Source organism: Salvelinus namaycush, chromosome 14 (genome assembly GCF_016432855.1).
Source record: "Salvelinus namaycush isolate Seneca chromosome 14, SaNama_1.0, whole genome shotgun sequence".
In the NCBI taxonomy this organism is placed as follows: domain Eukaryota; kingdom Metazoa; phylum Chordata; class Actinopteri; order Salmoniformes; family Salmonidae; genus Salvelinus; species Salvelinus namaycush.
Window position 1 is genome coordinate 26,276,637 of NC_052320.1, and position 26,775 is coordinate 26,303,411.

At 43.6% G+C, this 26,775-nt stretch overlaps 1 protein-coding gene across 1 annotated transcript; it reads right to left on the minus strand.

Annotated features, from left to right (window-relative positions):
* Positions 1 to 18,020: 18,020 nt before the first annotated feature.
* On the minus strand, positions 18,021 to 25,368 carry si:dkey-8e10.3 (serine/threonine-protein kinase SBK1). The gene is made up of 3 exons (XM_039007424.1): positions 25,206 to 25,368; positions 18,915 to 19,117; positions 18,021 to 18,686 (listed from the first exon to the last, which is right to left on the minus strand). Exons 1-3 carry the CDS (start codon positions 25,366 to 25,368, stop codon positions 18,021 to 18,023), a joined length of 1,032 nt encoding a protein of 343 aa, XP_038863352.1.
* Between the last annotated feature and the right edge of the window lie 1,407 nt (positions 25,369 to 26,775).

A 26,775-nucleotide genomic window follows, 5' to 3' on the forward strand; every position in this document is an offset into this window, starting at 1 on the left:
TTACAGCCATTAAACTCTGTAACTGTTTTAAAGTCACCACTGGCCTCATGGTGAAATACCTGAGTGGTTTCCTTCCTCTCCAGCAACTGAGTCAGGAAGGACGCCTGTATCTTTGTAGTGACTGGGTGTATTGATACACCATCCAAAGTGTAATTAATAACTTCACCATGCTCAAAGGGATATTCATTGTCTGCTTTTTTTTTTACCCATCTACCAATAGGTGCCCTTCTTTGCGAGGAATTGGAAAACCTCCCTCGTCTTTGTGGTTGAATCTGTGTTTGAAATTCACTGCTCGACAGAGGGACCTTACAGATAATTGTTTGTGTGAGGTACAGAGATGAGGTAGTAAAAAAAAACACTGTTAAACACTATTAGTCTATGCAACTTATTAAGCAACTTGTTAAGCACATGTTTCCTCCTGAACTTATTTAGGCTTGTCACAACAAAGGGGTGAAAACTTATTGACTCAAGACATTTCAGCTCTTCCTTTTTTACTAATTTCCAAAATGATTGAAAAACTTAATTACACTTTGAGATGATGGGATATTGTGTGTCGGCCAGTGAAAAAACATCTCAATTTAATTCATTTAAATTCAAGCTATACCACAACCAAGTGTGGAAAAAGTTGAGCTGTGTGAATACTTTCTTTAGCATGTAAAGAGCAGGAGTGTAGCAACAGCATCTCAATGAAAGCAACCAACAGAATAAGTCGTGATGACACACATTTTGCCAGACGCATAGGCTCCAAGTGCAAACTTCAGCAGTGCAAAAATAACAAAGGGAATGTGTTGTGGAGGATTGGTTTCTGTGTCCTGTGCAGGTAAGAGTAAAATGTTAACTTTGAAGATGTTCATGGGGGTGGCAGGTAGCCTAGTGGTTAGATCGTTGGGCCAGTAACCGAAAGGTTGCTAGATTGAATCCCCGAGCTGACAGGGTAAAAATATGTCGCTCTGTCTCTGAACAAGGTAATTAATCCACTGTTCCTAAGCCGTCGTTGTAAGTAAGAATTTGTTCTTTAACTGCCTGGCCTAGTCAAATAAAGGTAAAATAATAATATGTTGAGAGTATAGTAAGTGGTGTCTCTTTATAATTTATTTTTCAGGTAGTGTGAAATTGAATTCAACTCAGAATTGTGGAGGGAAAATGTAGATACTTTATCGAGGCACCTGGGAGTCGGTACAGTGTATCAACTAAAATATTTTACATCAAGGGAAGCTACCCTCCTTTGCAAGTGACTAAGTGTGGCAGTCCCCAAGAACACACACCGGATCAGATTGAACAGCCTGATGAAAAGAAGGCGTACCAAAGACAGCTCCCGAATGCACTGCTGATATAATGTCTTACATCACTGTGTCCACCAGAAGACGTGTGGAAAGCCCAAACCTGGTGAAATCTATTGTGAAGGTACTGTAGTTGTTCAAAGTACTCATTTCCAATGTTTCATGTTATAAGTAGCTATAGCTGGATGTGTGAGGTAACCTTGTTTTCAGATATGTTGCTGACTGTGGGGCTCTATCGAGCTATTGAAAAGCAATAGGTATCTCTCACTTGGCAGAAATGCTTTTGTCATCTTTCTGAAATCTTTCTACGGACTTTAAATAGTGTACTGTCTATGTCTTATAATACACTACATGACCAAAAGTATGTGGACACCTGCTAGTCAAATATGGGCATTAATATGGAGTTGGTCCCCCCTTTGCTGCTATAACGGCTTCCACTCTTCTGGGAAGGCTTTCCACAAGATGTTGGAACATTTCTGCAGGGACTTGCTTCCAACTCAGCCACAAAAGCATTAGTCGGGCACTGATGTTGGGCAATTAGGCCTGTCTCACAGTCGGCATTCCAAATCATCCCAAAGGTGTTCGATAGGGTTGATCTCGACAAACCATTTCTGTATGGACCTTTATGCACGGAGGCATTGTCATGCTGAAAGAGGAAATGGCCTTCTCCAAATGTTGCCACAAAGTTGGAAGCACAGAATCGTCTACAATGTCATTATATGCTGTATTTTATTTTTATTTAACCTTTATTTAACCATGTAGGCCAGTTGAGAACAAGTTCTCATTTACAACTGCGACCTGGCCAAGATAAAGCAAAGCAGTGCGACAAAAAACAACAACACAGAGTTACACGTGGGATAAACAAAAGTACAGTCAATAACACAATAGAAACATCTTTATACAGTGTGTGCAAATGGAGTAAGGAGGTAAGGCAATAAATAGGCTATAGTAGTGAAGTAATTACAATTTAGCAAATTAACATTGGAAAGATAGATGGGTATGGGTATGGGTATGTATGGGTATGTTTGGCAGCGTGAGTGAAGGAGGCTTTGTTTTGCGAAATAGGAAGCCGATTCTAGATTTAATTTTGGATTGGAGATGCTTAATATGAGCCTGAAAGGAGAGTTTACAGTCTAACCAGACACCTAGGTATTTGTAGTTGTCCACATATTCTAAGTCAGAACCATCCAGCGTAGTGATGCTAGTCGGGCAGGCGGGTGCGGTCAGCGATCGGTTGAAGAGCATGCATTTAGTTTTACTAGCGTTTAAGAGCAGTTAGAGGCCACGGAAGGAGTGTTGTATGGCATTGAAGCTTTTTTGGAGGTTTGTTAACACAGTGTCCATAGAGTGTTAAGATTTCCCTTCACTGGAACTAGCCTGAACCATGAAAAACAGCCCCAGACCAATATACCTCCTCCACCAAACTTTACAGTTGGCATTATGCATTCAGGCAGGTAGCGTCCTCCTGGCATCCATCAAACCTGGATTTGTCTGTTGGACTGCCAGATGGTGAAGCATAATTCATCACTCCAGAGAACACGTTTCCACTGCTCCAGAGTCCAATGGTGGCGAGCTTTACACCACTTCAGCCAACGCTTGGCATTACGCATGGTGATCTTAGGCTTGTGTGCGGCTGCTCTGCCATGGAAACCCATTTTATGAAACTCCTGAGGAATAGTTATTGTGCTGACATTGCTTCCAGAGGCAGTTTGGAACTCGATATTGAGGGTTGCATCCGAGGACAGACGATTTTTACGCGTTACGCGCTTCAGCACTAGGCGGTCCCGTTCTGTGAGCTTGTGTGACCTACCACTTCGAGGCTGAGCCATTGTTGCTCCTAGATGTTTCCACTTCACAATAACAGCACTTACAGTTGAACGGGGCAGCTCTAGCAGGGCAGAAATATGACAAACTGACCTGTTGGAAAGGTGGCATCCTATGACGGTGCCACGTTGAAAGTCACTGAGCTCTTTGATAAGGCAATTCTACTGCCAATGTTTGTCTAGGGAGATTGCATGGCCGTGTGCTCAATTTTGTACACCTGTCAGCAACGGGTGTGACTGAAATAGCCAAATCCACTAATCCACATACTTTTGTATATATAGTGTATTTTTCCCCAATAATTGAATATGATTGCCGGTTATCTAGTCAAACAGCCCATTGCTCAGATCCCCATCACATCAACTTGATTGTTTGTCTGTCCCTTGGGGCGTTGTCTCTGTTCATTTCAGCTCATGGTTGTTGCTCTCTTTCTCTTACTGCGAGGACACTTTGTAAACAGGGTCAAGTGTAACTGCACTTATGTCATTTCAACACCTACAAATAATACTGTAGGGACTTAATTCACTAAAGTACAATAGCCAAATCGAAGGACACTTTTGTAAACACTTGCAATTATCTGTGTCTATGTCACAACAGCGTTTTTTGTAAATAAAATATGAAATTACCCTAAAGTGGTATACCCTGTAGATCCTAAACACATGACACATGCGTCTGTACAATTGAGCCGCCACCAGAGGGCAGTCAGTGAACACTTTGACAGCAATAGTAGCATCCTGTGGCATTGAATGAAATGTTACGTAATATGTGAAAACAAAAACTCATGTTTTCGTAATATGTGTGCATTCGAGAGACACTGAGAAGGTTTTGATTAGAGTCATATTTGGATCCAGCAAGATTCTCAGTGAGAAAAGAGTTTGCTTTTGAGAGTGTAGACTATGAGGATGTTGAGACCAATGGAAATGAAATGTTCAGACCAACGGAAATGAGAGACTTGAATAAACATAGTGAGTGCAATCCTTTTTTGTTAAAACAACACCACAAACATGCATGTCACCCATTAAATGATCAACATTTTTATTAAGAAAACTCGATATATATCAATTAAACATGATAAAGTATTTATATCCACTGCTTAGTGTAGCAGAGAGAGTACCCTGTCAAAAGATAGATAGATGACAGAAAGGATTACTATAGTAATGATAAGAAGTGAAGAATTGTCGGTGCAGTGCAGTGCACTTTTTTTAAAGGTATTTTCAGACTTATTTGAACAGATAGTGGATGACAGTGGGGAAAGATAAAGAGAAGTTGTGTCAAAGGGTAGTAGGCTGGATTCAACTCATGCTGACACCATAGACGTGTGCTGGAGGCTGCGGCATTACTGCTAGACCAGCCCGGCCCCTGTGCAGGGCAGTCTTGCTGTACTGTACCATCACATCGGTCTCTGTATCGTCGTTCCAACAGGATCAGAGAGTGGTGGAGACAAGGAAAATTGCCAGCGATGTCGTGTGTCTTCCCTGTCCTACGATGACATTGCTGAGGAGGAGAGCATCCCAGCTCAACCCTTAACCAGTGGAAGATATGGAACCAGTAGCCTGAAGCCCAGGGGCAGGAACAGGAGCAGGAGCTGCTGCTAACCACAGTAAGATAAAGTCCCAGCTCAGTTTCATACATACAGTGTATATACAGTACATACATTAATGTGTTGTTTCTTTATGTGCTGCTCTGAACTAAATGTTTTGCAGGACATGTTACCTACGAGGTGGAGGAAGATCCACAGGAGAGCTACGAGGATGTGATGTCGATGACCACGCCAGCTGAGGAGACCAGAGAGGAGGTTGCATAAGTCATTGAGAGACCCAAACCCAAGGAGCTGGATATCCATGATGATGAGGAGGGTGACCTGGAGCCTAATGGAGAGGGGTGAGCAACATGGAGGCTTGACATGATCTGTTGTCAAACAGAAGTAGGAGAGGGGGTGTTTTGATTATGTTTTTACATTGGCGCTTTGCATCGTTCTCATGCATTTGAGAAATACACGTTTTTCGTATATAGTAATTACCTAGCAATTTGGTACTTTTTTCATGTCATGTAAAATTAGTACGGTATGGTTTATACATTTTTACAAAATAGAGAAGACATGTTATCGCATAAAATTCTTTTGAATATTTTGTATTCATTAAACTTGCCATTTCAAATGTCTTGTGACATCTCTTTTTAGGATCCCAAAGTTGGCGTCAAAAATCAGGGTATCTGCATAAGAACCTCACGTTCCCTCTTCATCGGTCCACTTATAATATTGCTGTTTCTTTTTCATATATGAAGACACAATTATTAGAATTACTTGACTCTTTTTTGTCTCTAACATTTGATATTGTTTCAAATGTTTTGATTAATTTGACATGTTTTGATTAGTTTGTTGTGCCATGGCCTGTAAAGCAGAACTGACTGACACAGAACAGAATCAATGGTGTCTATCTTACAACAACACATGTATTAATGAAACATGATCTTGCTATGTGGTAGTTCCTTCCATAAAGAACAGCATGTGAAAAGTCTTAATTGCTTTTTATGCGTCAAAGCTCATAGCCAACAGCTGTTTTTCAATTACTTTTATCGTATTTTTTTTTTACTACTTTTACCATTTATAAATGCAAAATTTGAAACATTTTTATTTGTAATTGCAATAACATTGTGCAATGAAATAATGTTGTTTTATTCTCCTCTTCAACTTCTCAGTATTTATGTGTATATGAAAGTTCTTATTCAGATTTTACACAATAATAATTTCAATGTTAGATTTTTTACCTTTTGAATTGATTAGATTTTAATGTTTATAAAATATGAAAGTAGTAGTTCACAGGGTTTATCTCATAGCTATGTATTTTATTTGTTTAAATATGTTTGTTTAGTGTTGTTTTCTCTATGAAATCATATTTGAGATTTGGTGTTTGGAATTTTAAGAATATTGTCAATAGTGGGGAAAACAATCAGTGTAAATTAGAAAACTAACTTAAATGTGAAAAATGAAACAAAATTGAGATGATGATGAGAGGTATAAAATTAATTACAATTAAGAATACTTCCAATGATTATTTGATGTACAGTTTCAGATTTTCTTTATTATGTAATTCGCAATTGAAGAAAATGAAAATGAAAATATACTGCTTTAATAACGTACTGTGCTATCAGTAATGTTTTTTGTAAGGAGACTAAATTATTGGCTTTATTGATGCTGTCGTGTTAATATAACATTTTACATTGTGAAATGATTCAAATGATGGTAATATTTTTTTAAATACTGATCTGCATATTTTGAAGGTTTACAATGCCTAACAATATTACATTTTAGACAAGTAAAAACAGTGAAGGTTACACTGTCTATGCACATACAGTATGCAGTGCAGTGCAATCAAAAATGTGATTTTCCTGTGTTTTATATATATTTTCACACTATGAGTTTGGAGCAATACTGTGAAATTGTGAAAATTATGATAATGCCCTTTTAGTGTAAGAGCTGCCTGAAATTTCTGCCTGTTTTGGTGGGATGGAGTTATGGCCAGCATGGTGACATCATTACACAACGGGTGGGTCTAATCCTGGATGCTGATTGGTTAAAACCGCATTCCAGCCTGTGTCTATTCCACAAGTTACCACCGGTTAAATCTATGATGTTAAAATGCCTATTTACTCTGTTCCATCTGACTGGACAATCCACTGTCTCATCAGCCTAGCCAGGCAATTTATAAACTTGATCTACACTATGAAAAGCTTTAAGACCTTTTCTCCCATTTCTTTTAGACTAGCATTTGGTTTTCAACAGCATAACAGTAATAACTTTGCTGTCTCTAGGACATTTGCAACTTTGATTGAAATTCAATCTCCAGCTGTCCTATGTGGTAATGAATGTGTCAGGAGTCGGAATGAGACAGACAGGCTGGCAGCTTTTCTCAGCCAGTCGAAATCATGAATCAGCATCATTTTTATGGATATTTACAAAGAAATTTCAATAGAAAAACACAAAATGAAGCTAGTTTGCTGTCATTCCAACTTCAGCTTGTAGTGATTGTGTTAGCTGTGTAGTTGGCTATCTCTTCTGAACAACAGTGTCCTGACGAGAGGGCAAATGTTCTATGCCAGGTGAAATCGCACATCATTAGCTTATTGTTATGGATGTGTCCCAAAACAATCACTAGAAAACAGCTTAAACAAACGCAAATGCAGCTACTTTGCTGTTATTCTGGCTGCACTGTTTGATGTGACTGTGTTAGCCAAAGTTGGCTAGCTAGCAAAGTAGGGATGAGAACTTTGCCAGCCATCATGGCAACAGAACTGATAGAACAAACGACCAGCTGGCTTGGGTAGCAACCCTAGATTTGTGTCGGGACTATATCTTGTGGCAGGAGGAAATAGTATGAATAAATTGATCAAAATATAGTTTTTAATTAAAAAATAGATTTTTTTTCTCAGCCCTAACAACACCCGTGCCAATCTATCTTCAAAACACCGGCTTCTCTATCATTATCACTTAAATGACATGGAGTTCCCAACCCCTCTGCCAATAACAACTAGTTTTCAGTTTCCCCCTCCCCACTCAGACCACTCCCAGGCAGTCCGAGCAAAATTTAGCTTGAGAAATTGCTCTTTGCTAAGAAGCAATGTTTGCTTCTTTTAGACTCTCTTAATTGAAAACAATCACAGTAAGGTATTTAATTGTTAACCAGAAATGATTTGATATTGAGATGAAAACGGCTGCATTGGACCTTTAACCAGGGCTCCCGAGAGCTCCTAAGTGGCACAGCGGTCTAAGGCACTGTATCTCAGTGCTAGAGGTGTCACTACAGACACCTTGGTTTGAATCCAGGCTGTGTCACAACCGGCTGTGATTGGGAGTCCCATAGGGCGGCGCACAATTGGCCCAGCGTCATCTGTTTTGCCAATGTAGGCCATAATTGTAAATAAGAATTTGTTCTTAACTGACTTGTCTAGTTAAATAAAGGTTTAAAAAATGAAATAAATACAAATTAACAATACTGTGAAAAATAACAATAAATTAATCTGTGTTAGACTTATATTGTTATCTACTGTGCACACTGAATGCAAACAGGATCAGTTGCTCGAGACACAGGAGATTTCTTTTGTGTTGTGTATTAAACTGTATGTTTTTAAACGTCTATAGTTTGATATTCAGCATAAAAGCCATTTACCATCACATCACATTCTCTCAGGCAAACTAAAATAATTATGTGACACCAACAAAAAATATTTCCATGACCAAATATTCTGTTTCTTATGAGAAGACTGATATAATGTCCCTTCATGGGAGGAACATACAGTACAGCAGCATCCCGTGACCATGAATGTCAACCTTCAGAGAGCTTTATGTGTTGCCAGGAGTTATTCAGGGCCAATTGCGTTCCCAGGACTGAGGATATACCCAGCGGGACTAATTTGTAAGTTGTGGTCCGAGTGTTATATGTAAACCTCACACCCAGCCTGCCACTCTACTAGGGGGCTCTTGTAAGGGTAGGGATCCAGGATTCAAAAGGCTGCAGGGATGGAGACATAAATAGAACAGAGTACATACCAATATTTAAGAGAGGGGATAAAATGTTCACTCTGGGTTTGATTTTGTCTCCATAATACAAAGAGGAATTTATCTTACAGCAATCCCTGTTACCTATGCATCTTGGCATGGATCTCAATTGGACTTTTTTGATTGCATAATCATGCTCTTAAAGATATCAACAGTTTGCAGGGTATCTCTTTACATTGAATGCTTTGTCTAACAGCACTGAGGCCATAGTCATGATAAAATGGTTTATCACTATCTTGTTGATAGTAAATAGTAATTCTGACGGCTCTAACATCAACAGTGTGTTCTATAAAACTTTTTGGGTGGATTAGAGTAAATTTAGAGTCTGGAAGGGAATTGAATAACAAGAGTGAATTGAATAATTCAATTTATGAATAAAGCTATTATAAAACAATTTATTTTCCTGAATTTGATTACAATTCATCTTTTTACTTTACATTTCTAGAACTGACTGCGGCACTGTCAACCACCTAACCTTGGAACCTTGGACAAATGTTCATAACCTCATCTACTAGATATTCAAAACAACAGCTCTGACATCACTAGCCTGCCATGGCCATTTGCTGTGGTTTCAACAGACAGCTTTGTTTGCCGTGGATCGAGGTTGGTGGAGCGAACTGCTGTGAAATCCCAATGTTTCTTGACCTCATCACACACGTGCCTTTTGATTGCTGTAATGGGGCAGCCTGTAGCTGTGAGAAAGGCCCAGTTGTGGTGTTTTTCCATAACAGCGGAGGTGTATTAATAGGTATTGCTCCCCAGTGGATGGTTCCATTAATATGGCCCTATCTTCCCTATCTTGGCCTGCTGGTGTTACTGTACATCTAAAGCATCTGTTGGACTGAATGCTCAGTGGTACCCTGGATAATGATGTAATTCCAATGGGCAACACATGACATCTTAATGCAAGCTCTCCTTTGTTTCCACACACATGGCAGTAACAAATCATATGACAGACAGACTTCTACCATATTCACATATGAGCTTGATAATGACATTAAAGTAATAATAATAAAAAATAGTTGCCAGGCATCATAGGAGATACTGTTTACTAACTAATTAAGAATATATGCATGTTTTAGTGATGGGTATTCAGATATCAATGTATTAAGTATTACAGTAAGAAAATGAATTGGGGCCATGCAATAGACTAGCGTTCTGTTCAGGGTTTGTACTTCTACATCAAACTGCCTCGCGCTACAGAAACAGGAGATAGGCTCCTGCTCCCATGAGCCGTTCCAGCTCACACAAGCCAAGGCTCAAGCAAGGCTACTTACTTACAGTAATGTCTACACTATATCCCTGACAAGACTCCTCATTTGCTGCCTATTACAACTTTTGCTTGGTTCAATCATTGATCAGTGGCATGCTGTAAAGTAAGTTGATATATGTTGTCTAATGGTTGAGGAATCTGCCAAAGTATTGAATGACCAAATGGTTTGTACTGTTATGTCGTGTTCAGATGACAAATGGAAAAGACTGGCTTTACATTTTTGCAACGCCTTGTCTCCATTAGAATCCAATTATTATAGAGCATAAATGAGCTGGCCAGTCATTTTACATGAGGATTTTTGTTCACACGTTTTATATATGCTGTGAAGTACTACAAACATGACAACCATTTGGATAAAATGTATCGGAACGCATATATGGGCATAGTGTCATCAATACCAGATTAACCCCTATACCATTTGAGGTACTTGTCATTGATTAAAAGACATGATTCATCTCTGTAGTTTCCTGGAAGTGACACTGCAATAACTTGTTTGCCACAAAGATTCATGTTCTTGCATGTAATATACAGTGCATTCAGAAAGTATTCAGAGCCCTTGACTTTTTCCACATTTTGTTACGTTACAGCCTTATTCTAAAATTGGTTAAATAGTTTCCCCCCCTCATCAATCTACACACAATACCCCATAATTACAAAGCAAAAACAGGTTTTAAGAAATTTCAGCAAAAAAAAAACATTTACATAAGTATTCAGACACTTTACTCAGTACTTTGTTGAAGCACCTTTGGCAGTGACTACAGCCTTGACTCTTCTTGGGTATGACGCTACAAGCTTGGCACACTTGTATTTTGGGAGTTTCTCCTATTCTTCTCTGCAGATCCTCTCAAGCTCTGTCAGGTTGGATGGGGAGCTTTGCTGGACAGCTATTTTCAAGTCTCTCCAGAGATGTTCAATCGGGTTCAAGTCCGGGCTCTGGCTGGGCCACTCAAGGACATTCAGAAGCCACTCCTGCATTGTCTTGGCTGTTTGCTTAGGGTCATTGTCCTGTGGGAAGGTGAACCTTCACCCCAGTCTGAGGTCCTGAGCGCTCTGAAGCAAGTTTTCATCAAGGATCTCTCTGTACTTTTCTCTGTTCATCTTTCCATCGATTCTGACTGGTCTCCCAGTCCCTGCCGCTGAAAAATACCCCCAAAGCATGATGCTGCCACCACCATGCTTCACCGTAGGGATGGTGCCAGGTTTCCTCCAGACGTGGCGCTTGGCATTCAGGCCAAAGCGTTCAATCTTGGTTTCATCAGACCAAAGAATCTAAAGAACCAAAGAGTCCTTTAGGTGCCTTTTGGCAAACTACAAACGGGCTGTCATGTGCCTTTTACTGAGGAGTGGCTTCCGTCTGGCCACTCTACCATAAAGGCCTGATTGGTGGAGTGCTGCAGAGATGGTTGTTCTTCTGGAAGGTTCTCCCATCTCCACAGAGGAACTCTGGAGCTCTGTCAGAATGACCATCAGGTTCTTGGTCACTTCCCTGACCAAGGCCCTTCTCCCCCGATTGCACAGTTTGGTCTGTCGGCCAGCTCTAGGAAGAGTCTTGGTGGTTCCAAACTTCTTCCATTTAAGAATGATGGAGGCCACCTTCAATGCTGCAGAAATGCTTTGGTACCCTTCGCCAGATCTGTACCTCGACACAATCCTGTCTCTGAGCTCTACGGACAATTCCTTCAACCTCATGGCTTGGTTTTTGCTCTGACATGCACTGTCAACTGTGGGACCATATATAGACAGGTGTGTGCCTTTCCAAATCATGTCCATTCAATTGAATTTACCACAGTTGTACTCCAATCAAGTTGTAGAAACATCTCAAGGATGATCAATGGAAACTGGATGCACCTGAGCTCAATTTCGAGGGTCTGAATGCTTATGTAAAAATGTCTAAAAACCTGTTTTCACATTGTCATTATGGGCTATTGTGTGTAGACTGATTCATTTTAATTTTTTATTTAATCCATTTTAGAATACGGCTGTAACATAACAAAATGTAGAAAAGGGAAGGGGTCTGAATACTTTCTGAATGCACTGTATATATACTTACTGTACCAGTTGGATTGCGAGGTTGAAAATCACATTCTGAAGACACATGGGTTGCTATCAGGTTGCTATGTAATGTGCAGGAAAATCAAAACTGTTGAGTTTTAAAATAGTAGAATCAACATTTAGATTAGGGCACATAGGTCTGAATGTGCCCACTAATGTAATATAATGTGAAGGCTGAATTTATCTAAAGGCTTTTCAGTGTGAAGAAAATTGCAGCTTGGATTGTTTAGGAGTCAAATGCCATAGCGTGCACCGCAGTGTGAGTTTACATTGGCCGTGTTTCTGTGTGACTGGGGCCCTGGGATCTGGTGAAAGATGACCCTGGTTAGTGTAACACCCTAAATATGCTGCAAAGCATGAGGGCAGGCCAAGTAACCAAGTAACCTCCTGCCACCAGCTCACAGGACACCGCATTCTCCCTCCCTGGGACAGCCGTGCTTGCGCCCGCCGCTCTTAACCTAACAAAGGCCGGGCGTCCGTCAGTACAGGGCCAGCTGCAGCAGGTGCCAGGAATTTATTCAATGTAAAGGAGTGAGGGTTGAGAGGGTGGTAGATGAGGGAGAGTGGTGAGAGGGGGGCAGGAGTGGGAGAGTGGTGAGTGGTGAGGGGGTGGTAAGAGAGAGAGTGGTGAGTGGTGAGGGGGTAGTAGGAGAGGGGTGAGTGGTGTGGGGGGGTAGGAGAGGGGTAAGTGGTGAGGGGGTGGTAGGAGAGGGGTGAGTGGTGTGGGGGGTTAGGAGAGGGGTAAGTGGTGAGGTGGTGGTAGGAGAGGGGTGAGTGGTGAGTGGTGAGGGGGTGGTAAGAGAGGGGTGAGTGGTGAGGGGGTGGTAAGAGAGGGGTGGGTGGTGAGGGGGTGGTAGGTGAGGGGTGAGTGGTGAGTGAAGGGGTGGTAGGAGAGGGGTGAGTGGTGAGTGGTGAGGGGGTGGTAGGAGAGGGGTGAGTGGTGAGTGAAAGGGTGGTAGGAGAGGGGTGAGTGGTGAGTGGTGACTGGGTAGTAGGAGAGGGGTGAGTGGTGAGTGGTGAGGGGGTGGTAGGAGAGGGCCGAGTGGTGAGGGGGTGGTAGGAGAGGGCCGAGTGGTGAGGGGGTGGTAGGTGAGGGGTGAGTGGTGAGTGAAGGGGTGGTAGGAGAGGGGTGAGTGGTGAGTGGTGAGTGAAGGGGTGGTAGGAGAGGGGTGAGTGAAGGGGTGGTAGGAGAGGGGTGAGTGGTGAGTGGCGAGGGGGTGGTAGGAGCGAGGTGAGTGGTTAAGGGGTAATCCCTAATCCTCGAGACTCAGAAAAAAAGGCACCGTAAAAGAGGCTGACGTGCGGGCACCCTGACAAAACTATGTCGGCGAGTACATAAACTGCATCTACCCTCCATTCTATTGGCGAACATACAATCACTGGAGAACAAACTGGACGAGCTCCATTCGAGACTTACCTATTAACGGAAGAAGAACTGTAACGGAAGAAGAACTGTAATATTGAAGAACTGTAATATTTGTAGACCATAATATTTACCAAGATAGTTTTAATCTGTATTTTTCGTAGCTGTCTATTTACTGGCACTAAGAACTCACTCAACGAGCTGCATAGAGCCAAAAGCAAACAAGAACATTTTCATCCAGAGGTGGCACTCCTAGTGGCCGGTGATTTTAATGCAGGGAAACTGAAATCAATTTGACCAAATTACTACCAGCATTTCACCTGTACAACAAGAGGCGAAAAAACTCTAGTTCACCTTTGCGCCACACACAGAAACACATACAAAGCTCTCCTTCGTCCTCCATTTGGCAAATCTGACCATAACTCTATCCTTCTGATTCCTGCTTACAAGCAAAAACTCAAACAGGAAGTACAAGTGACATGCTCAATATGGATGTGGTCCGATGAAGCGGATGCTAAGCTACATGACTAGTTCGCTAGCACAGACTGAAATATCTTCCGAGATTCATCCGATGGCATTGAGGCGTACAGATCCCAATCAGAAGTCATGGATTACAGGAAAAATCTGCACTGAGCTAAAGGCTAGAGCTGCTGCTTTCAAGGAGCATTTTATAAGGGCACTTATCCGTACCCTTATAAAAAATCCCACTACGAACCATCAAACAGGCAAAGCGTCAATACAGGACTAAGATCGAATCCTACTCTGATGCTCGTCAGATGTGGCAGGCTTGCAATCACAAATTACAAAAGGAAACCCAGTCGAGAGCTAACCAGTGAAGCGAGCCTACCAGACGAGGTTAATACCTTCTAGGCAAGCAACAATGAACCATGCATGAGAGCACCAGCTGTTCCAGGCGACTGTGTGACCACTCTCTCCATAGCCTGTGAATAAGACCTTTAAACAGGTTATCATTCACAAGGCCAAACGGATTACCAGGATACGTATTCAGAATATGCACTGACCAGCTGGCAAGTGTATATTCACTGACATTTTCAACCTCTCCCTGACCCAGTCTGTAATACCTACATGTTTCAAGCAGATCATCATAGTCCCTGTGCCCAAGAACGCCAAGGTAACCTGTCTAAATGACTATCAGCCCATAGCACTCACATCTGTATCCATTAAATGCTTTGAAAGGCTAGTAATGGCATCAACACCATCAACCCAGACACCCATGGACCCACTCCAATTCTCATACCACCCCCAACAGATCCACAGATGATCTCTATTGCACTCCACACTGCCCTTTCCCACCTGGACAAGAGGAACACCTACAGTATATGAGAATGCTGTTCATTGACCCCAGCATTCAACACCATAGTGCCCTCTAAGCTCATCACTAAGCTAAGGACCTTGGGACTGAACATCTCCCTCTGCAACTGGATCCTGGACTTCCTGAGGGGCCACCCCCAGGTGGTGAGGGTAGGCAACTACAAATCTGCTACGCTGACCATCAACATGGGAGCCCCTCAGGGGTGCGTGCTTAGTCCCCTCCTGTACTCCCTGTTCACCCACGACTGCGTGGCCACGCATGACTCCAACACTATCACTAAAGGGATACTTCAGGATTTTGGCAATGAGGCCCTTCATCTACTTCCTCAGAAACAGATGAACTCATGGATACCATTTTTAGCATGCTAGCAGATACCCATAGACTTCCAGTCATTCACTAACGCTAGTTAACAATTGTGCTAGTACTAGTTAGCAACTTTCTTCAAACTGCATGCAGAGACATAAAAATGGCATCCACGAGTTCATCGCACTCTGGGGAAGTAGATAAAGGGCCTCATTGCCAAAATATGTCTCTTTTAGATTGCAGATCACACTACAGTGGTAGGCTTGATCACCAATGATAATGAGACAGCCTATAGGGAGGAGGTCAGAGACCTGAAAGTGTGGTGCCAGGACAACAACCTCTCCCTCAAAGTCAGCAAGACAAAGGACCTGATCTTGGACTACAGGAAATGGAGGCCCGAGAATGCCCCCATTCTCATCGACAGGGCAGTAGTGGAGCGGGTCGAGAGCTTTAAGTTCCTCGGTGTCCACATCACTAAGGATTTTTTATGGTCCAAACACACCAACAGAGTTGTGAAGAGAGCACGACAATGCCTCTTCCACCTCAGGAGACTGAAAATATTTGGCATGGGTCCTCAGATCCTCAAAAAGTTCTGCAGTTGCACTATTGAGAGCATCTTGATTGGCTGCATCACCGCGGTATGGCAACTGCTTGGCATCCGACGCAAAGCGCATCAGAGGCTAGTGCGTACGGCCCAGTACATCATTGTCATCCAGGTCTTCTAAACCAGGCGGTGTCAGAGGAAAGCCCTTAAAATTGTCAAAGACTCCAGCCACCCAAGTCATAGACTGTTCTCTCTGTTACCGCACGGCAAGCGGTACCAATGCACCAAGTCTGGAACCAACAGGACCCTGAACAGCTTCTACCCTCAAGACATGACTACTATAAAGTTAGTTAAATAGCTAACAAATAGCTACTTTTTTGCATTGACTCATCACATATGTTGCTCCTACTGTTTATTATCTATCACTTTATTCCTAGTTATATGTACATATCTACCTCAATTACCTCATACCCCTGCACATCGGCTCGGAACTGGTACCCCTTGTATATAGTCAAGTTATATTTACTCATTGTGTATTTCTTATTTTTTATGTGTTTTTCTTTTCTATTATTTTTCTATTTTCTTTCTCTTTGCATTGTTGGGAAGGGCCCGTAAGTAAGCATTTCACTGTTAGTCTACACCTGTTGTTTACGAAGCATGTGACGAATAACATTTTATTTGATTAAATTTGGTAAGAGAGGGAGAGAGTTGAGCGGTGAGGGAGTGGTAGGAGAGGGAGAGAGGTGAGGGGTGAGGGTTGTGGTAGGAGAGGAAGAGAGTGGTGAGAGGTGAGGTAGTGGTAGGAGAGGGAGAGTGGCGAGGGGTGAGGGAGTGGTAGGAGAGGGAGAGGAGTGGTGAGAGGTGAGGTAGTGGTAGGAGATGGAGAGTGGTGAGGGGTGAGGGAGTGGTAGGAGAGGGAGAGTGGTGAGGAGTGAGGGTTGTGGTAGGAGAGGGAGAGTGGTGAGGGAGTGGTAGGAGAGGGAGAGTGGTGAGAGGTGAGGTAGTGGTAGGAGATGGAGAGTGGTGAGGGAGAGGTAGGAGAGGGAGAGTGGTGAGGAGTGAGGGTTATGGTAGGAGAGGAAGAGAGGTGAGGGGTGAGGGAGTGGTAGGAGAGGGAGAGAGGTGAGGGGTGAGGGAGTGGTAGGAGAGGGAGAGTAGTGATGAGTGAGGGTTGTGGTAGGAGAGGGAGAGAGGTGCGACTATGCATCACTTAGGTTATGGACGGAGCTTCAAAGAAGGAAATATGATATGCCCTCGAGAGTGGATGAAAAGAAGCAGACAGAAGAGATGGATTATGTTTATTTCTTCATACCAAAGGCATACTCAAACACTGTGTCAAAAACTTTACGTGCAACCTATACACAATAATGATGTACTTGATTCGAATAAAAGAAAGTTACAGTATGTTACCATACATTTCAAAGAAACTTTGGTTTAACAGTACACTACTGTAGTTTACGGTATTTACGGTAACATACTGTACCTGTTTGTCAATAAGATACCGTAAAAACATTAAAAAAAAATTTACAGTGCACAAAAAAGGATGATTGGAACGTCAATTTCTATTTAGGGTGACATAGTTAATTGGTATATAGCAGCTCCCAAGTTGTTGGCTTTGCTTTAAATTAAGTTGATATGAAACAATGTAAACTTGAAACAGCTTTCAGTGTGACAGTCATTTACTGGGGCCAGTTAGGGAATATTTAAAAATTACACTCTGGATATTTACCCATACCCCTTTCATATTCAGTCTATTACATTACATTCATTATACAGTTAATGTATTTTCTGTATATCTATTTTTGAATATGGATCATTCATGAACAATGAGAGTATGCACAGAAATAGACAAACTGAGGTAGCCTCATTCACAGAACAGCCTGTACAGTGTGACACACTACAAAAACATTTGAGAGAACATTGAGCACTGCCAAAGTGAACACTGCCACTAAGCCAGCTTGAACGCACAGTGCACACTCTCCCTCTATGAAATTATTCTAATGCTTGTCTTCTGTGCAGTGAGAGATTCTAAAACGCAGAATATAAAGCATTGTTCTGAAAATAGCTGCTCCTATGCTAGGTACAAGTTCTATGTAACAGTATATTTCTCAGGTTACCAACGTTGTGTAGTTACACACAATATAGCATCAGCGGCTCCTATGCTACAGTAGATACAAACTCTTTTGTAACATTGCTAAATTTATCAGGTTACCAATATTGTGTACATACACACAGAATAGTACGAGCTCACTCACACTCAAATAGTGCTGCTTTTACAGTACACTCTTATCCTATCAGAGATTTTTCCCCTTCACTTCAGATGTAGCCCTTGTGTGGCTCTCTGGACTGACGTTGAGTATGATTCAGTTACCCTACCTATCAGTGCATTGTAAGAGTGGTGTCGAATGCACACCTTGTGCTCCCTGTAAATTGGATAGTTGATACCATGAGCTGGAGGTGTACACAGATACCTCAGACACCGTTCCACTGAAGACCTTTACTCCACCTCCTGGTGGACAGGACTACTCCTACACACACTAGGGGTGGAGCAGGTGGCACTGACCTTGCCATTCTCCGGTTGCAGTCCGTTTGTGTCCACTAGCGTCGGCATCAACCAGTCCTTTTCCACATAGGACCTGACCTCCCCTACTGTGCATCTGTTGTTAGCATTGAGCTCCAACAGCCTGCTGAACATTTCCATGGCAGCTGGGGTGAATCTCTTCCACAAGGGTGGAACTTCCTCCACGGTGGGTGCCTGGCACCAATCAGCAAACTCCTGGTAGAAGTCATCTGAGGTCACGCAGCGCTCCCAGGGGAAGTAGCCGGTGAGAATGCAAAAGATGACCACTCCGAAGGCCCAGGTGTCCAGGCTGGGCTCCACGCTGAGCGGGGGCGCTGTCACCTCCTTCTGGCCCTCCTCCAGGGCAACGGCACACAGCTCTGGAGCCATGTAGGGCAGCGTGCCGGAGATGAAGCGAATCAGAGTGCCTCTCGTCTGAGCCAGGCCGAAGTCAGCCAGCTTTACCCGGCAGCAGTGGCTGTCCAGCAGCAGGATGTTCTCTGGTTTGATGTCGCGGTGGACCAGGCCGTGCTCGTGGATGAACTCCAGGGCACTGGCAATCTGCAGGACGCAGCGCTTCACTGCACTCTCTGGGATACCCACCTGGGAGCAGAGGATTGGAAACTGTTAGAGCTTTGTGGTCATTGAGACTTGTCTAAGGTGAATTAGAAGACTGTACAGTGCATTTGGACTATTTTTAACAGTACATTGCGCTGATGGACACTCAAAAGGGTATAGATTGACAATATTCACCAATCCTCTTGATTGAATTCTAAAACACTTTGTACTTAGGTCACAGATTTACTATATCAAAATCAAACACAATCTTACTTTTGGTTGGATGACGGCAAAAAGGTCCCTCCCAATAACAAGCTCCTGGGCAAAGCCATAGTGCTCATTAGATTGAAAGGCGATTCCGAAGAGACCTACGATGCAGGGGTGGCAGGATAGGTGCAAGGATATACAGTACTCCCGTAAGAATACCTGGAGCTTGGTGGAGGCTTTTGGCATCACTTTAAGAGCCATCGGTGTTCCTGTAAAACATTCCTATTTGTTATGTTTTATAACGACTTGGCAAAATGTTATGACCATAAGAGATGTTTATGAATAGAAAACACAAGAGATAGCAGACGGTATAAATGATATTAGCAGCAGCATTAGATCCAGTATTGGCAGTACACTATGACATTTGCTGTTCCAAGATGACATAGCAGTCGGTCGTGTGTTGTGTTTGTTTTTGTCTTATCCCATGTCTTATCCCGTGTAAATAGCCGTTTTTTCCCCCGTATACATTTCAATCTCACTTTCTATCTATGAACTAAATATACTTTCCTGCAACCCGCCTCACCCAATGTGGTACGGATCTGCTATTTTTATTCCTTATAACTGGAACCTCCATCAGGAGCTAGCCAGCTAACTAGCTACTAGTTTTTGTTAGACACGGCTAGCGGTCTTCACCTTTTAGCTTGGACACCGCCAGCTTTAGCTCGGACAATACGTGCCAGTCTGCACAGTGCGATATCAACCCAGAGCATATCGGACTGCTTCTCTCTACCACATCACCGGATTCCTGCCGCTCTGGATCATTAAACCGGATCATCGCAGCTAACTAGCTGCTACCGAGTGGCTACTGTTAGCTAACGCCTCTGTCCCGAAGCAAGCACCAGTTAGCCTTGAGCTAGCCACGAGCTAGGCCCATATACCAGCTAATTCAACAAAACCCTTTGTTGTCAACGCGGGGCCCCGCCGATCCATCACGACTGGTCTGCCGACATGGTCACCCGATGTGGTCTCAACTGGCTTTTCTGTTGCAATGTCGCCGAAGACCCATCTTCTTGCCCCGGCCCGCTAGCTTTCTAAGCGCCGTGTCTCCTACTCGCCTAGCGTATCTATTGCTATTCTTTGGACCCTATGATCACTCGCCTACACAGCGGATGCCCCCTGGACAGTTTCAATAACACAGTACCTAATTTTGTTTATCTGTCGGCCCCAGCCTCAAACTCAGGTCCTGCATGTTCCTAACTGACCCGCTCTGCCCATTCATCGCCATTTACCCGTTGTTGTCTTAGCTCTCCCGATCAACACCTGTGACTGCTTTATGCCTCTTTCTAATGTCAATATGCCTCTCTCTAAAATCAATATGCATTGTCTACTGCTGTCTAGGCTAGTCCTTACTGTTTTATTTCACTGTAGAGCCCTCAGTCCCAATCACCTTGCCTTAGATAGCTCTGTTGTCCCACCCCCCACACACGCTGAGACCTCACCTGGCTTAACTGGTCCCACCAGAGACGAAACCTCTCTCATCGTCACTCAACGCCTAGGTGTACCTCCACTGTACTCACATCCTACCATACCCTTGTCTGTACATCATGCCCTAAATCTACTGTATTCTACCACGCCCAGAAATCTGCTCCTTTTATTCTCTGTTCCCAACGCATTAGACGACCAGTTCTTATAGGTGTAGGATAATGGTACGGCTAGGCCGTACCATTATCCTACACCTCCTCTGTTCCTCTGGTGATGTAGAGGTTAACCCAAGCCCTGTAGACCCCAGTACCACACCTATTCCCCAGGCACTATCATTTGTTGACTTTTGTAATCGTAAAAGCCTTGGTTTCATGCTAGTTAACATAAGAAGCCTCCTCCCTAAGTTTGTTTTATTCACTGCCTTAGCACACTCCGCCAACCCTGATGTCCTAGCCGTGTCTGAATCCTGGCTTAGGAAGGCCACCAAAAATTCTGAAATTTCCATCCAACTACAACATTTTCCTCCAAGATAGAACTGCCGAAGTGGGCGGGGTAGCAATCTACTGCAGAGATAGCCTGCAGAGTTCTGTCATGCTATTCAGGTCTGTGCCCAAACAGTTTGAGCTTCTACTTTTAAAAATCCACCTTTCCAGAAATAAGTCTCTCAATGTTTCCGCTTGCTATAAACCCTCCTCAGCTCCCAGTTGTGCCCTGGACTCCATATGCGAATTGATTGCCCCCCATTTATCTTCAGAGTTCGTACTGTTAGGTGACCTAAACTGGGATATGCTTAACACCCCGGCCGTACTACAATATAAGATAAACTCAGCAAAAAAAGAAACGTCCTCTCACTGTCAACTGCGTTTATTTTCAGCAAACTTGTGTAAATATTTGTATGAACATAGCAAGATTCAACAACTGAGACATAAACTGAACACGTTCCACAGACATGTGACTAACAAAATGGAATAATGTTTCCCTGAACAAAGGGGGGGGGGGTCATAATCAAAAGTAACAGTCAGTATCTGGTGTGGCCACCAGCTGCATTAAGTACTGCACTGCATCTCCTCCTCATGGACTGCACCAGATTTGCCAGTTCTGGCTGTGAGATGTTACCCCACTCTTCCACCAAGGCACCTGCAAGTTCCTGGACATTTCTGGGGGGAATGGCTCTAGCCCTCACCGTCCGATCCAACAGGTCCCAGACGTGCTCAATGGGATTGAGATCTGGGTTCTTTGCTGGCCATGGCAGAACACTGACATTCCTGCCTTGCAGGAAATCACGCACAGAAAGAGCAGTATGGCTGGTGGCATTGTCATGCTGGAGGGTCATGTCAGGATGAGCCTGCAGGAATTGTACCACATGAGGGAGGAGGATATCTTCCCCTTGAGATTGCCTGCAATGACAACAAGCTCAGTCCGATGATGCTGTGACACACCGCCCCAGACCGCGATGGACCCTCCATCTCTAAATCGATCCCGCTCCAGAGTACAGGCCTCGGTGTAACGCTCATTCCTTTGACAATAAACGTGAATCCGACCATCACCCCTGGTGAGACAAAACCGCAACTCGTCAGTGAAGAGCACTTTTTGCCAGTCCTGTCTGGTCCAGCGATGGTGGGTTTGTGCCCATAGGCAATGTTGTTGCCGGTGATAGCTGGGGAGGACCTGCCTTACAACAAGCTTACAAGCCCTCAGTCCAGCCTCTCTCAGCCTATTGAGGACAGTCTGAGCACTGATGGAGGGATTGTGCATTCTTGGTGTAACTCGGGCAGTTGTTGTTGCCATCCTGTACCTGTTCCGCAGGTGTGATGTTCGGATTTACCGATCCTGTGCAGGTGTTGTTACACGTGATCTGCCACTGCGAGAATGATCAGCTGTCCGTCCTGTCTCCCTGTAGCGCTGTCTCAGGCTTCTCACAGTACGGACATTGCAATTTATTGCCCTGGCCACATCTTCAGTCCTCATGCCTCCTTGCAGCATGCCGAAGGCATGTTCATGCAGATGAGCAGGGACCCTGAGCATCTTTCTTCTGGTGTTTTTCAGAGTCAGTAGAAAGGCCTCTTTAGTGTCCTAGGTTTTCATAAATGTGACCTTAATTGCCTACCATCTGTAAGCTGTTAGTGTCTTAACGACCATTCCACAGGTGCATGTTCATTAATTGTTTATGGTTCATTGAACAAGCATGTGAAACAGTGTTTAAACCCTTTACAATGAAGATCTGTGAAGTTATTTGGATTTTTATGAATTATCTTTGAAAGACAGGGTCCTGAAAAAGGGACATTTCTTTTTTTACTGAGTTTAGATGCCCTCAATCTCACACAAATTATCATGGAACCTACCAGGTACAACCCCACATCCGTAAACATGAGCACCCTCATAGATATCATTCTGACCAACTTGCCCTCTAAATACACCTCTGCTGTCTTCAACCAGGATTTCAGCAATCACTGCCTCATTGCCTGCGTCCGTGATGGGTCCGCGGTCAAACGACCACCCCTCATCACTGTCAAATGCTCCCTGAAACACTTCAGCGAGCAGGCCTTTCTAATCAACCTGGCCCGGGTACCCTGGAAGGATATTGACCTCATTCCGTCAGTAGAGGATGCCTGGTTATTCTTTAAAAGTGCTTTCCTCAGCATCTTAAAAAAGCATGCTACATTCAAAAAATGTAGAACTAAGAACAGATATAGCCCTTAGTTCACTCCAGACTTGACTGCCCTTGACCAGCACAAAAGCATCCTGTGGCGTACTGCATTAGCCTCAAAGAGCCCCCGTGAAATGCAACAGGGAAGTTAGGAACCAATATACACAGGCAGTTAGGAAAGCAAAGGATAGCATTTTCAAACAGAAATTTGCATCCTGTAACACAAATTCCCAAAAGTTTTGGGACACTGTAAAGTTGTGGTAGCCAGGTGGAAAGCATGGCCAGCCGTAGAAAAATGCTTATGGAAAGGAGGGACGAGGTGCTCTTATTCTGCATGGACTTTACAGTGTCCCAAAATTTGAATTTGAATTTGCATCCTGTAGCACAAAGTCCATGCAGAATAAGAGCACCTGTTCTGCACCTCCGCAGCAACTTGCCCAAGCCCCCCCCCCCCCCCCCCCCCCCCCCGCTTCTCCTTCACCCAAATCCAGATAGCTGATGTTCTGAAAGAGCGGCAAAATCTGGACTCCTACAAATCAGCTGGGCTAGACAATCTGGACCCTCTCTTTCTAAAATTATCCGCCGCAATTGTTGCAACCCCTATTACTAGCCTGTTTAACCTCTCTTTCGTATCGTCTGAGATCCCTAAAGATTGAAAAGCTGCTGCAGTCATCCCCCTCTTCAAGGGACCCAAACTGTTATGGACCTATATCCATCCTGCCCTGCCTTTCTAAATTCTTCGAAAGCCAAGTTAACAAACAGATCACCGACCATTTTGAATCCCACCGTACCTTCTCCGCTATGCAATCTGGTTTCCCAGCTGGTCATGGGTGCACCTCTGCCAAGCTCAATGTCCTAAACGATATCATAACTGCCATCGATAAAAGACAGTACTGTGCAGCCGTCTTCATTGACCTGGCCCAGGCTTTTGACTCTGTCAATCACCACATTCTTATCAGCAGACTCAACAGCCTTGGTTTCTCAAATGACTGCATCGCCTGGTTCACAAACTACTTCTCAGATAGAGTTTAGTGTGTCAAATTGGAGGGCCTGTTGTCCGGACCTCTGGCAGTCTCTATGGGGGTGCCACAGGGTTCAATTCTCGTACCGACTCTTTTCTCTCTATACATCAATGATGTCGGTCTTGCTGCTGGTGATTCTCTGATCCACCTCTACGCAGACAACACCATTCTGTATACTTCTGGCCCTTCTTTGGACACTGTGTTAACAAACCTCCAGACGAGTTTCAATGCCATACAACACTCCTTCCGTGGCTATCCTACCGATCCTTGACTTCGGCTATGTCATTTACAAAATAGCATCCAACACTCTACTCAGCAAATTAGATGTAGTCTATCACAGTGCCATCCATTTTGTCACCAAAGACCCATATACTACCCACCACTGCGACCTGTATGCTCTGGCTGGTCCTCGCTACATATTCACCGCCAAGCCCACTGGCTCCAGGTCATCTATAAGTCTTTGCTAGGTAAAGCCTCTCTTATTTCAGCTCACCATAGCAATACCCACCCATAGCACGCGGTCCAGCAAGTATATTTCACTGGTCATCCCCAAAGCCAACTCCTCCTTTGGCCGCCTTTCCTTCCCGTTCTCTGCTGCCAATGACTGGAACGAATTGCAAAAATCGCTGAAGATGGAGACATATCTCCCTCACTAACTCTAAGCATCAGCTTACCGATCACTGCACCTGTACACAGCCCATCTGTAAATAACCCCAATTACCTCATCTCCATATTGTTATTTAGTTTTGCTCTTTTGCACCTCAGTATCTCTACTTGCACATCACCATCTGCATATCTATCACTCCAGTGTTAATGCTACATTTTAATTATTTTGCCACTATGGCCTATTTATTGCCTTACCTCCTTATTAATCTTACTACATTAAAACACACTGCATATAATTTTTTTCTATTGTGTTATTGACTGTATGTTTGTTTATCCCATGTGTAACTCTGTTGTTTTTGTCGCACTCCTTTGCTTTATTTAGCAGTTGTAAATGAGAACTTGTTCTCAACTGGCCTACCTGGTTAAATAAATGTGAAATTTAAAATTTTTAAAATAAGAATAATTCTAAGGGTAATTTGATACCAAAAAATTCTGCCACTTTCCAAGCTACATGAAATTAATAAAACATTTTCTTGTGTCATTGAACCAAAGGAAAGTCCTTAGTATTTCAGCCTTTTAAACAATGAGTTGGCGTCTTACCCCTGCAGCGATGGGTGACCAGCAGAACCTTGCCATACTTCCCCCGGCCGATCTCCTTGATAATGTTGAAGTGCTCTTTGATCTCCAAGTGGCTCAGGCTCTGAGCCGTCAGCGCCATCAGTTCATCAATCAGACTGCCATCTGCAAGGCCCAGCTCGATCATCTCTCTCTCTCTGTCTCAAATCTGACAGTCATAGAGACGTGGGTTAATTCATGTAATGATCCAATGCCTCTGCACAATTCACAGCAAACAATTATTGGAGATGCACGGATGCAAACACAGTATACAGTCTATACGGTGCATTCGGAAAGAATTCAGACCCCTTGACTTTCTCCACATTTTGTTACATTACAGCCTCATTCTAAAATGTATTAAATTGTTTTTTTCCCGTCATCAGTCTACACACAACGTCCCATAATAACAGAGCATTTATTTAAAATAAATAGCACAAATATCAAATTTACATAAGTATTCAGACCCTTTACTCAGTTCTTTGTTGAAGCACCTTTGGCAGCGATTACAGCCTCGAGTGTAACGATTGTTGTCGGGAGAAGGAAAGAAGGACCAAAGTGCAGCGTGGTACGTATCCATAATACTTTTAATCAATATGAATACATCAACAAAAACAACAAAAACGACCAACGAAACGAACAGTTCTGACAGGTGCAACAAACACTAACCAGAAAATAACCACCCACAAACACAGGTGGGAACAGGCTACCTAAGTATGATTCTCAATCAGAGACAACGATAGACAGCTGCCTCTGATTGAGAACCATACCTGGCCAAACACACAGAAATACAAAACAAGGACAACATAGAACACCAGACATAGAATGCCCACCCAAACTCACGCCCTGACCAACCAAAATAGAGACATAAAAAGGATCTCTACGGTCAGGGCGTGACATCGAGTCTTCTTGGCTATGACGCTTCAAGCTTGTCTTACCTGTATTTGGGGAGTTTCTCCCATTCTTCTCTGCAGAGCCTCTTAAGCTCTGTCAGGTCGGATGGGGAGCGTTGCTGCATATTTTAAGGACTCTCCAGAGATGTTTGATCGGGTTCAATCTGGGCTCTGGCTGGGCCACTCAAGGACATTCAGAGACTTGTCCCGACGCCACTCCTGTGTTGTCTTGTGTGTGTGCTTAGGGTCATTGTCCTGCTGTAAAGTGAACGTTCGCCCCAGTCTGAGGTCCTGAGTGCTCTGGAGCAGGTTTTCATCAAGGATCTCTCTGTATTTTGCTCCATTCATCTTTCCCTCGATCCTAACTAGTCTCCCAGTCCCTGCCTCTGAAAAACATCCCCACAGCATGATGCTGCCACCACAATGCTTCACCGTAGGGATGTTGCCAGGTTTCCTCCAGATGTGACACTTGGCATTCAGGCCAAATAGTTCAATCTTGGTTTCATCAGACCAGAGAATCTTGTTTCTTATGGTCTGAGAATCCTTTAGGTGCTTTTTGGCAAACTCCAAGTGGGCTGTTTTACTGAGGATTGGCTTCCGGCTGGCCACTCTCCCGTAAAGGCCTGGTTGGTGGAGTGCTTCAGAGATGGTTGTCCATCTAGAAG